The 12,812-nt window shown below is 44.8% G+C and overlaps 1 protein-coding gene across 5 annotated transcripts in view; it reads left to right on the forward strand.

Moving 5' to 3' along the window:
- The window catches only part of madd (MAP-kinase activating death domain), a 166,345-nt gene that overhangs the window by 138,762 nt on the left and 14,771 nt on the right, over positions 1 to 12,812 (forward strand). For all 5 annotated transcript variants that reach the window (XM_060838685.1, XM_060838686.1, XM_060838684.1 and 2 more), the window contains 3 exons: positions 3,697 to 3,861; positions 5,162 to 5,234; positions 10,069 to 10,175. In XM_060838685.1, the coding sequence (XP_060694668.1) occupies positions 3,697 to 3,861; positions 5,162 to 5,234; positions 10,069 to 10,175 (345 nt within the window). The remainder of the gene's footprint in view (positions 1 to 3,696; positions 3,862 to 5,161; positions 5,235 to 10,068; positions 10,176 to 12,812) is intronic.

Here is a 12,812-nt window from a genome sequence, read left to right on the forward strand (position 1 = left end):
TGATTTTTCTCATGTCCCTGTCTCCTCTCCAAACTCTAATACATGCACACACCACACACATGCCATCCCCTCCACCTTTGGTGTATGGTGCAGCCATAGTAACTCAGTTGGCCATTCAGTCCCTTCAGTCTGTTCTACCATGCAGTGAGATCATGCCTGATCTGTGGCCTAACTCCATACCTTTGCTGAACAGAAGATTACCTATTTTCGATTTAAAACTAACAACTGATCCAGCATCCAGCGCTGTTTATAGAAGAAAATTACAACCACTAGCTACCCATTGTGTGTAACAATGCTTTCTAGCATCGCTCCTGAGTAGTCTGGCTCTAATTCTCAGACTTTATCCTCTAATTCTATAATCGCCAGCTAGTGGAAACAGTTTATCTCTATCCACTGTCTTTTTATCTACACCGCCTTTTCCTGTTACTACCTTGGAGACTTTGATCGGATTACCCTTAACCTTCTAAATTCAAGAGAAACTGGCCTAATTTGTACAATCTCTCCTCGTAACCTAGCGTTTGAATTCCAGGCGTCATCATGTAAATGCTGCACTTCCTCCAAGGGTGATATATCCTTCCTAAGATTTGGGTGACCAGATCAGCTGTCAATACTCCAAGTGGGGTCTAACCAGGGTGTAGCTGCAGCATAACGTCTGCATTCTTGTACTTCAGTCCTCTAGATATGAAGGCCAGTATTCTATTGGCCACCTTGATTCAAAGCAAAGAATTTTATAATACAGAAGGTGGTTATTGAACACATTGTGTCTGTACCAGCTCCCAAAGGAGCTAGCTAGGCAGTCCCATCCCCAGGCCCATCTCCCTCATCCTCTAAATTCACCATTTTCAAACATATATGCAGGTCTTTTGAAAACTCCTGTGGAATTCATCTCCTCCACTCTCCTGAGCAGCACATTCAAAATTCTAACAACTCTGAATAAAGAAGTTCCTATTCATCTCACTCTTAGCTCTCTTGCTGACAATCTTGAAGTTATGACCCTTAGTTACTGACATACCAACTAGTGAAAATAGAATAGCCTTCTTTACCCTGTCATAATTGTTCAATAAGTTTGAATACTTCAATAAGATGGTCTCTTAATTCCATGGAGAATAGGCCCAATCTTTCCTTGTATCTAAAATCCCTCCTTTCTGGTATAATTCTTGTAAATCTCCTCTGTACTGTCTCCAAGTCTTGAACGTGCCTTTTAAATGTTGCAATTGTACCAGCCTCCACCAGTTCCTCTGGCAGCTCATTCCATACATGTACCACCCTCTCATTGCTCCTTAGGTCCCTTTTATATCTTTCCCCTCTCTCCCTAAACCCATGCCGTCTAGTTCTGGACTCTCCCACCCCACGGAAAGACTGTCTACTTAGCTTACCCATGCCCCTCATGATTTTATAAACCTCTATAAGGTCACCCCTCAGCCTCTGGCACTCCAGGGAAAACAGCCCCAGCCAGTTCAACCTCTCCCTATAGCTCAAATCCTCCAACCCTGGCAACATCCTTATAAATGTTTACTGAACCCTTTCAAGTTTTATAACATCCTTCCGATAGGAAGGAGACCAGAATTACATGCAATATTCCAAAAGTGGCTTAACCAATGTCCTGTACAGCTGCAACATGACCTCCCAACTCCTGTACTCAATACTCTGACCAATAAAGGAAAGCATGCCAAACGCTGCCTTCACTATCCTATCAACCTGCGACTCCACTTTCAAGGAGCTATGAACCTGCACTCCAAGGTCTCTTTGTTCAGCAACACTCCCTAGTACCTTACTGTTAGGGTGAACCAAAGAGTTCTTTAAGTATATTAAATGAAAAGAAATAACCAGAGAAAATATAGCAGCCCTCCAGGGTCAAAGTGGACATAGATGTGTAGAACTGCAGAAATGGGCAAGGTTCTCAATGAATATTTCTCTATATTTACTGTGGAGAAAGACATGAAGACTTGGGAACTTGGGGAAGTTAGTGGTGACATCTTGGGGAACTGTCCATTTCACCATAGAGGAGGTGTTGAATGTATGATGGTGGATAAATCTCCTGGTCCTGACCAGATATATCCAAGAACACTGCTAGAGGCTCGAGAGGAAGTTGTGGGAGCGTTGGTTGATAGTTTTGTATCACCATTCGCCAGGAGTGAGGTCCCGGAAGATTAATGGGTAATGAATGTTGTCCTTATTCAGGAAGGGCTACAAAGAAAAACCTGGGAACTATAGACCTGTAAGCCTAATGTCTTTGGTGGGAAGTTACTTGAGAAGATTCTGAGAAATAAGATATCCATTCATTTGGAAAGACAAGGTTTGTTTAGGAGTAGTCAGCATGGCTTTCTGAGTGGGAGATCCTGCCTCATATTTGTTAGCGTTCTTTGAGGAAGTGACCAGGAAAGTTGATGAGGGCAGGGCGGTAGACGTAGTTTGTACGGATTTCAGTAAGGCCTTTGGGAAAGGTCCACATGGTAGGTGACTCTGGAAGGTTAGATTCATGAACTCCAGCAGAAGCTGGCAAATTGGACACACAGTTGGCTTGATGGTAGGAAGCAGAGGGTAATAGTGGGAAGAAGTTTGTCAGACTGGAGGCCTGTGGCTCGTGGAGTGTCTCGGGTCGATGCTGGGCCCATTACTGCTTGTGTTCTATATCAATGATTTGGATGAGAATGTACACAGCATGATTATTAAGTTTGCTGATGACACTAAATACGCAGTATCGTGAGCAGTGAGGAAGGTTATCAGAAATTGCAGCAGGACCTTGATCAGCTGGGCCCAGCAATGGCAAATAGAGTTTAACGTAGATAAGTGTGAGGTCTTTAATTTTGGAAAATCAAATCAAAATAGGAGTGTCATGGTGAATGGTACGGCCTTAAGGAGTGTAGTGGAACAGGAGTTGGAGTTCAGGTGCATGGTTCTCTGAAAGTGGAGTCACAGGTAGACAGGGCAGTGAAGAAGGCTTTTGGCACACTGGCCTTCATCAGTATTGACTATAGAAGTTGGGAAGTTATGTTGCAATTGTACAGGCCATTGATGAGGCTGCACTTGGAATATTGTGTTCAGTTTTGGTCACCTTCCTCTAGGAAGAATGTTTTTAAACTGGAAAAAAAAGTGCAGATGAAATTTACAAGGATGTTGCCAGGACTCCAGGGTCTGAGTTATAGGGAGAGGTTGGGAAAGCTAGGACGTTTTTCTTTTGAGTGTATGAGACTGAGGGCGAAATCTTATAGAAGTTTATAAGATCATGAGAGGCATGGATAGGGTGAACACACTCAGTCTTTTTCCCAGGGTTGGGGAATTGAGGATTAGAGGGCATCAGTTTATGGTTAGAGGGGAAAGAATGAAAAGCAACCAGAGGGGCAGCCTTTTTTCTTCACACAGAGGATGGTACGCATATAGAATGAGCTGCCAGTGGAAGTGGTTGAGGTGGGTACATTAACAACATCTAAAAGGCATTTGGACAAATATATGAATAGGAAAGGGTTAGAAGGATATGGACCCAGTGCAGGGAAATGGGATTAGAGTGGATGGACATTTTTGTCGCTGTGGACCAGTTTGGGCCAAAGGGCCTGTCTTTGTGCTGTAGGGCTCTATGATCTAACTGGTTTAGTATCTGTGTGTTTATGTGAAGATCTTTTATTTATAAACTGTGATTGTTGGTGTCTGTCCTGTCGATGCCTGGCTCTAGCACTATGTACTGTTTGTGTTTGATAGGTGTGTGATGACTGCATTGTGCTGCGCAGTAATATTGGCACTGTCTACGAACGCTGGTGGTATGAGAAGCTCATTAACATGACATACTGCCCTAAGACCAAGGTGCTTTGTTTGTGGAGACGTAATGGGCAGGAGACCCAGCTCAACAAGTTCTACACCAAGAAGGTACAAACTCTGGATTTGCTCCCATGTGGTCATTTCCACTCTGCCTCTGTCTGCTCCCCTGCTGTGTAAACACATGAAAAGGTTAATGTTGAGGTATTGTGCACTACCATGATGATATGTAGGTTTGATGGGAGAGCAACTTAGAAATGTAGAAAATGGGAACAGGAAGTGGGCCATTCAGCTCTTGGAGCCCGCACCACCATTCAGTATGATCATGGCTGATCATCCAACTCGGTACCCATCCAGGTTCTCCCCTTGCTAGCAGTAACAATCCCATCAGTATACCTGATGGCTATCATGCAATAAATTAGACCCTCTTTCAGAATGAATCTACTCCCTAGAATCTGATCAGTGTGTGGTAGAGTGAGTATGATTGATTTCTGGGAGAGTAATTGAGATGGTTATCCAGGAGAGTGGTTGTAGGATTGGTGTGGTGCCTGGGAGAGTGAGGGTCGTCGAATGTGTTTGTGACCTCTGGGAAGTGGATATAAATATGTACACAAATGTAAAAATATTCTTCACATATCAAAAAAAGGCTTGTTGTATAAGCATGTCAAGCTCTGAAAGGTCTTATTCTAGCAAGTGTCTTCAGCAACATAGCCTTAAGGTGATGCCAAACAGTTTGGGTGGAAGAATAGATAAAGGTCTGGAAGGAATAAGACCTACCATCTGAGTTTTCCTCGGTCTCTGGAACAATGTCCAATCCATCACTGTAACTTATAGGTAGTTGTAATCATGTAGTAAATACATCTTATGGGGTGGCACGATGGCTCAGTGGTTCGATTCCAGCCTCAGGTGACTGTCTGTGTGGAGTTTACACATTCTCCCCGTGTCAGGATGGGTTTCCTCCGGGTGCTCCGGTTTTGTCCCACAGTCCAGAATTGGCCATGCTACATTGCCCATAGTGTCAGGTGCATTAGTCAGAGGGGAATGGGTTTGGGTGGGTTGCTTTTCAGAGGGTCAATGTGGACTGGTTGGGCCAAATGGCCCCTTTCCACACTGTAAGGAATTTAATACGAGTTTCTGATTATCAGATGAGCTCGTGGTTTTCCTCTACTATACCAAATCAGTCAGGTCCTGTAGATTGCGAGTAGGAAAGGTTACGGTGCCCAGCAAATCTGCCAGGTGAATCTTGAAGCATGGATAGGCAGTAGTAGAGAAATCTCTTCAAACACCTCCACCTGTTAAGCCTCAATTGTCTTATCGCTGACAGACGAGGTGAGCCGTACAACCTGTTCCTGTGCTGTACTGTTGTATGTTCTATGTGATGTCACTAACACTATCATGTGTTCTCTGGCAGTGTCGAGAGTTGTACTACTGTGTGAAGGACAGCATGGAGCGTGCAGCTGCAAGGCAACAGAGCATAAAACCAGGTATGATACCAACATGATTAGTGTATCAGCGTTAGACGGTTCCTGAGTGAATTAGCCTTTGTCCATGCCAGGAAACACGTACACACCTTCACACACAGTGAGAGAGAACCTTCACACATGGTCAGGGATCGTGTGCAGTATTCAATGTTAGAATGATGGAACATAGAACAGTACAGCACAGGAACAGGCCCTTCGGCCCACTATGTTGTGCTGAACGTGACCCAAATTAAACTAATCCCTTCCAGCTGCCCATGGTCCATGTCCCACCAATTCTTGCAAATTCATGTGCTTATCTAAAATTAACCTTAAACAATCCTATCTTATCTACCTCCACCACCACCCCAGCAGTGTGTTCCCGACACCTACCACTCTCTGCTAAATAAAACACTTGCCCCTCTCATCTCCTTTGAACTTTACCCTCTCACCTGAAGTGCATGCACCCTAATATTAGTCATTTCAACTCTGGGTAAAAGGATTCTGACTGTCAACCCTATCTATGCATCTCATAATTTTATAGACTTCTATCAAGTCTCCCCTCAATCTCCACAGCTCCAGAGAAAACAGCCTGAGTTTTACTAGCTTGTCCTTATAGCCCATAACCTTAAATTCCAGTTTCTTCCACCTTGGAATTATTCAGAGTCATACTCAACTTTAAAACTTCAAAACTGGCATGTGGCTTCATGTGGTGGCCCAGCAGCCCGATCACACTTCGCAATCCCTCCACTTCAGTTTTGAAACACATAACATTTTTTTTGTGTGAGGTTCTTCTGTTGATTGTTAGCAATAGGCTAACATTCTTCAAATAAGTTGCTGAATCAAAGTGACACTTGATCTGTTTTAGCCTCTAATACAATTCTCACACTTTCCCACTGCAGAGGTTACTCTTAAGAGGCCATCATTTCACGATGCTTCACCCTCAATCTCCCTCAGTAATGCATTAGCTCTTCAATGGAGAGGTCGTCCAAGATTACAATGACTCATCAATTTGCTCATCAATTTCATTTTATGGTCCTGACTAGACAGATGCAATGGAAGTCACAGATTTGTCCGTTTCAATCTGATCATATTCCGCATGATCAGTTTGTAGCTGGTCTCGAATCCTGTTGGTCCAGTCCCTTGATTTATTTCCATTTTGTCTTAATCTCTGATATTTCATCTTCATCCTCATCCAAATAGTTAATGTAGTAAATCTGTCAATGAGCAATTTTAAATAGTGCTATCAGCTGTACAGTCTTTGAGAGAGCTACATAACAGGTTCCATTCTCTTCATTTAAACAATCTGATATTCCTCAACATATTCTGCATACCATTTTGCAACACTTAATTGAGTGCAGTGGAGTGCTCCCTTAGCACTGACCCACTTTTATTGGTTGGTCAGTGCTAAGGGAGCACTCTACTTTCAGAGAGTCAGTTCTGCAGGAACAGCATACTTTTGCAGGATTTGTAGTGAGGGAGATTTGTGTGCAGAGGGTCAGTACTGAGGGAGTGCTGCTCTGTCGGAGGGTCAGTACTGAGGGAGTGCTGCACTGTCGGAGGGTCAGTACTGAGGGAGTGCTGCACTGTCGGAGGGTCAGTACTGAGGGAGTGCAGCTCTGTCGGAGGGTCAGTACTGAGGGAGTGCAGCTCTGTCGGAGGGTCAGTACTGAGGGAGTGCTGCTCTGTCAGAGGGTCAGTACTGAGGGAGTGCTGCGCTGTCAGGGTCAGTACTGAGGGAGTGCTGCACTGTCTGAGAGTCGGTACTGTGGGAATGCTGCACTGTCGGAGGGTCAGTGCCGAGGGAGGGCTGCACTGTCGGAGGGTCAGTGCCGAGGGAGGGCTGCACTGTCGGAGGGTCAGTGCCGAGAGAGTGCTGCACTGTCGGAGGGTCAGTGCCGAGGGAGGGCTGCACTTTCTGATGTTATCTTTCGTAAATACGAACATATAAATTGTGAGGAAATGTAGGCCATTTAGCCTTCAAACCTGCTTCAGTCATTAAGATTATTGCTAATCTGTTTGCGTTTCAAAGTCCCCATTCCCATCTACTCCCACTAACTCTCAATTCTCTGCTTAACTGCCTGAAAAATATTCACAACCCCGCTTCCACTACCTTCTGAGGCAGAGAGTTCCAAAGTGTCTCAACTCTGAGGAAAAACTCTTCCTAAAGGACAGTGGTTACTTGTTAAACAGTGACTCCCCCTACTTCATTTGGGAAACATCCATAAAAGGAAATATCCTTTCCTTATCTACCTGGACAGGACCATTCAAGATCTTATACAGTTCAATCAAATCACCCCTCCCTCTTCTCAGTGGAAACTAGCCCAGCCTGTCCAACCTTTCTTCTTAAGATTACCTCTGATTCCACATATTAATCTGGTGAATCTCCTCTGAACCATCTTCAATGTACTTGCATCTCTCCTTAAATAAGGAGACTAAAACTACAAACCGTATTCAAGATGTGCTCTCGCGAGTGTCCTGTATAACTAGCACATCCTTTCTTTGTATTCAATTCCTGTTGTAATAAAGCCTCGCGTCCGATTAACTTTCTTGATGACATGCTTTACATGTGTGCTAATTTTCGGTGACTCATACACTTAAATCGCTCTATACCTCGGAACTCTGCAGACATGCTCCGTTTAAATAATCAAGTTGTTCTGCCTTGCTGGGGTAGCACTTTGGAAAACAAGCCTTGCTATTCCCGAGTTGTCACAAAAGCTGAATGTTTTTATTAAAATGCATAAATTTCCCCAATTTACCTAATTTCAGACAGGATGGTAGAAAACTGGGACCAGGTTTCTTCACAAAAATCACTATTTACCACAAATAAATAGACATGAGCTGCAGGTCATCAGTTACATCCTGGAGCATATAATTCTATTAATTAATACTGTAATTGCTTTATAAATTTCCCCTTACATGTGTGCCCTTTGTAAATGTCTGTGTCCTACACACACACACACACGCGCACACACACACACACACACACACACACACACACACACACACACGTGCGCGCACACGTACACACACACACACACACACACACACACACACATACACGTACACACACGCACACACACACACGTACGTGCACACACACACACGTACGTACACACACACACACACACACACACACACACACACACGTACACACACACACACATACATACACGTACACACACACACACACACACACACGTACACACACACACACACACACACACACACACACACACACACACGTACACATGAAGGAAAAATGGATGTATGGGTGGAGGGGAGGACTGGAAAGGCAGTTCAGTGGATCCTATCCACAGAATTTGCTGAGAATTGTTGAGCTGCTCACAATCCTGCTTCAGTCTTCCTTGTCCAGATGCTTCTGTTGATTTGCATGAGGTACAGGGTAGTTTGTAACTTCTAAAATGTCTCTGATCTAATAATTAAAAGTCACAGCTTACAGCAGCTGAACTAAAGGTAAAATTGGTTTTCTTCAGGTTTGAACAGGCTTTTCATATGCAGAGAACAGAAAGAGCTCCTGAGCTGTTGGCGATCCAATAACTTCTCTGTCTCATTTAGAGCCGCAAGCTTTTCAGCATCCCAAGTACCAACTACATAATTGTTAACAAGTAGAAAGCCTTTGTCATGGATAACCAGCAGATAGTCCACAGACCAAAGTTGCATTTGTATACAAACCCCCTGGGCTCTAGTTCATCTGTAACCACAGTTTAACCATTGCTTACAATGAGTGACAGGTCACTTGCTTCCAGAACATGCGACAATCCTCCAACCATACTTGGTTTATAAAACCATTCATTTCTCACTTCAGTCCCTAGTCAGAAAAACAGAAAATAAAAAGAGACATGTTTACAAAGTGAACAACTTGTCATTTTCCCCACATTACACTCCATCTGCCAGATGTTTTGCCTACTCGCTCAACCTCTCTCTATCCATCTGCCTCTAAGTCCACTTCACTACATGTTTTCCTCACTATCTTTGTGTTCTCCATGAATTTAGCTGCCATACCTTCACTTCCCTCACCTTAGTAATTGTAAATTGTTGACTGCCCAGCACAGTACCCAGTGGGACCCCACATACCATATTCTGTGAATCTGTAAAAGACTGTTGTATGCATGATCTGTTTTCTGCTAGCCAGCCAATCCTCTGCCCATGCTAATATTGTAATGCCCACCTTGCACAATAACACCTCAGAGGGAATCTTATCAAATGCCTTGTGGCAATCCAAGTCCTGTCCACCAACAGGCTCCCCATTCTCTATAGCATGTTACTCCTTCAAATAACTCCAGTAAGTTGGTTAATTTCCGTTTCATAAAACATGCTGGCTCTTCTCAATGTCCTTGAGTCATTGAGAACTTCCTGAATAATAAGACTGCAAATGGGTCCACATTGGAAACAGCAGAGTAATCTTCTTCCTATCATAAAACCTCAAGATATGTCTGAACCAAGCCCTTGGAGCAGTTTAGTTACACAATGACATGCTCTCATCAGTGGGATCTCACTGTGCACAGATTGGTTGCTGCCTTTTGTTGTATCTATGCTTCAGATGTCTGTCACTGCCTGTCGATATTTTGACAGACTCGAAGTTAAAAATCACACAACACCAGGTTATAGTCCAACAGGTTTATTTGGAACAGGTTTAATTAAACCTGTTGGACTATAATCTGGTGTTGTGTGATTTTTAACTGTGTACATCCCAGTCCAACACCAGCATCTCCAAATCTTGATACACTCCGGTTTCAAAAGCTAGGATCGCCCTATGTTAATTGTCTGTGTATATCATCCTTCAAGTGGGCTGAGGGTGTCCTTCTCACTCTTGTCTCTATGGTGTCACCCCCTGCAGGTCCCGAGCTTGGAGGAGAGTTCCCTGTTCAGGACATGAAAACTGGAGATGGTGGGCTCCTGCAAGTGACCCTGGAAGGGATCAATCTGAAGTTTGTGCAGAGCCAGGTAGGTGGGTTGACGGAGGAGAGAAGCATGGGAGGGGCTGGTCACCTGGCTTGAGGCTTCATTTGGGCCCCGAGGCGTCTGTCCGTGTCAGTGATCAGTTTCATTTGCTCGGTGTTGTTCCCTTTTTTATTTCTGTTGCTGGGTTAAAGAGAGACGAGATTTTGACGTAGTAGCAGTGCTGTGGTTCTCGTGTGCTGTGTGTGTGTCTGCACTCACCATCCTGCTACGTTACCTGTGGGCTCGGCCTGTCCTTCGCTTGCTCCGAAGTGTCGCTTGATTTGATGATTTCTTTCCAGTCTTTACGTTGGTGAGAGGTAAGTATCTCTTTTGAAATATACAGAAGTAATAAAGGCTGGTTGCTATACACCCTCTTCAACTGCCAGGTTTCAATCAAGCTTCTGTGAAGTCCTGCTGTGCACAGATCTCGTGGTTATTCCGCTAACCAGTTCAGTCGGGAGAGGGGGCACAGTGCTGCTGCTGATTTAACTCTGACTGTCGTCCATCCACCCCTCGTCCCGCTCTCCCAGCCTTCTCTATCTTTCCTTGCTACCATGTGCTCTGTGGATATGTGTGCCACATATTCTCGCAACTTCAACCAACAGCCTCTGTAAATGGGGGCTGGTCAGTCCTGAGCCTGAGCCTTGCTGGGCAAGCAGTGCTTCAGCTCTGCCCTACACTGCACTGGGGCAAAGGTTAATATTCCATGTCCATGCGCTGATGACCGTGGGGATGAGAGCCAGTCAGGGTAGTTGATGGGAATGAGTTAATGTACATGACAGTGATAAGGACACAGTGTAGGGGTTGGGGTTTGGCATGCAGGTATTGGGCTGTGGTGGGTTGGCGTGGATAAAGGCTAGTGTGGCAAGGAGGAGATAGTGCTGTGTGTTAGGAAGAGGGTGGTGCGAGTGGATATGAATTTGGGGGCATGCACTGTGAGAGGGTCTGGCTGGTGCGAGACTGTGTACAGGGTGGTGGGGAGGGAGTTGAAGGGATAGGGCTGAGTGAAATTGTAGGGAGGTGTATGAAAGGTTTTGGAATGGATGGTGCTGGTGTGATGAATGTGTGATAGCGATGAGGATGTGGGTGGGAGGTATGGAAAGAGTGGGAGATAGGGCTGAGGGTACAAGTGATAGGATTGGAGGTTTGGGCCTGGGCAGTGTGGTGCTGTGTATTAGATAGTAGGGACTGGGGCGGTGTGGTACTGTGTATGGGTAGTAAGGATGTGGATGTGTCTGTATCTGGGTAGTGTGGTGATGTGTATTGGGTAGTAGGGATGGGGATGTGTCTGTATCTGGGTAGTGTGGTGTTGTGTATTGGGTAGTAGGGATGGGGATGTGTCTGTATCTGGGTAGTGTGGTGTTGTGTATTGGGTAGTAGGGATGGGGATGTGTCAGTATCTGGGCAGTGTGGTGATGTGTATTGGGTAGTAGGGATGGGATGTGTCTGTATCTGGGCAGTGTGGTGATGTGTATTGGGTAGTAGGGCTGGGGATGTGTCTGTATCTGGGTAGTGTGGTGTTGTGTATTGGGTAGTAGGGATGGGGATGTGTCTGTATCTGGGTAGTGTGGTGTTGTGTATTGGGTAGTAGGGATGGGAATGTGTCAGTATCTGGGCAGTGTGGTGCGGTGTATTGGGTAGTAGAGATGGGGATGTGTCTGTATCTTGGCAGTGTGGTGCGGTGTATTGCATAGTACACCTGTGGGTTGCTCTGGTGATTCCCTGTGGTTCTGGGAAATGTCTTCAGTGGATGATGGTGTGCATCATTGACTGTACTGCAGTGTTTGCAGAATGGAGGCAATAGACACTGTATGTATTTTGGAGTGACTGGCTGCAGGACAGTTGATCGGATTGCTCTCTTCAGGGGTATGAGTAGATACCCAGGCTCCCATTGTACTTGGGTACAACTTCAGACGAGCCCTGAAGGGTAACAAGGCAAATTAAAATGGGAAGAATCCCAAAATGATGAGAGTGGGATTAGAATGACTAATTCTGTCATTGGTTTGAGGAATGAGGAAACTGCCTGGTTTATGAAAGGCTATAGAATGTCAACTCGAGTGTGGGATAAATGAACTGGAGTTTGAGAAAACCTTTGGTAACAATGCATTTTGGTACCCTGTCTTACTGGTGTTAGCAAGTGAGTGCAGTTAGTCAGGCTGGAGGTTAAAATGTGTAGAAAGGAGTGCAAATTCAATTGGATGGGTATTGTTAAGAGATTGGAAGTGGGATTTTTAAAGAAGTCCATTCATGAATATGAGAGTCGCTACGGTATTTATTTGTTGGCTGTCCCAAGTTGCCCTTGCACAGGTGGTGGTGAGCTGGCACCTCCATTTGTTGGAGGTCGACCCACAATGCCCTGAAGGTGCTCATTCTGGGATTTGAATGCAGTTAATCTGAATGAACATTGGAGAGCAACTTGCAGGTGGTGGTGTTCCCATCTCGTCCTACTGGATGGAAGTGGTCATGGATTTGGACGATGAAGGAATTGGCTGGGAGATTAAAGGAAATTGAGAATGCAGGATTTGGAAGAACTGGAGAAGATGCAAGGAGTGAGGACAAGTGGAAGTTGGAAAGGATTTAATTGGTGTGGAATTGAGGGCTAAGAGGACTGTAATGCTTTGAACCAGATTCATTTGGTGT

This window comes from Hemiscyllium ocellatum, chromosome 18 (genome assembly GCF_020745735.1).
Source record: "Hemiscyllium ocellatum isolate sHemOce1 chromosome 18, sHemOce1.pat.X.cur, whole genome shotgun sequence".
NCBI classification, from domain to species: Eukaryota; Metazoa; Chordata; class Chondrichthyes; order Orectolobiformes; family Hemiscylliidae; genus Hemiscyllium; species Hemiscyllium ocellatum.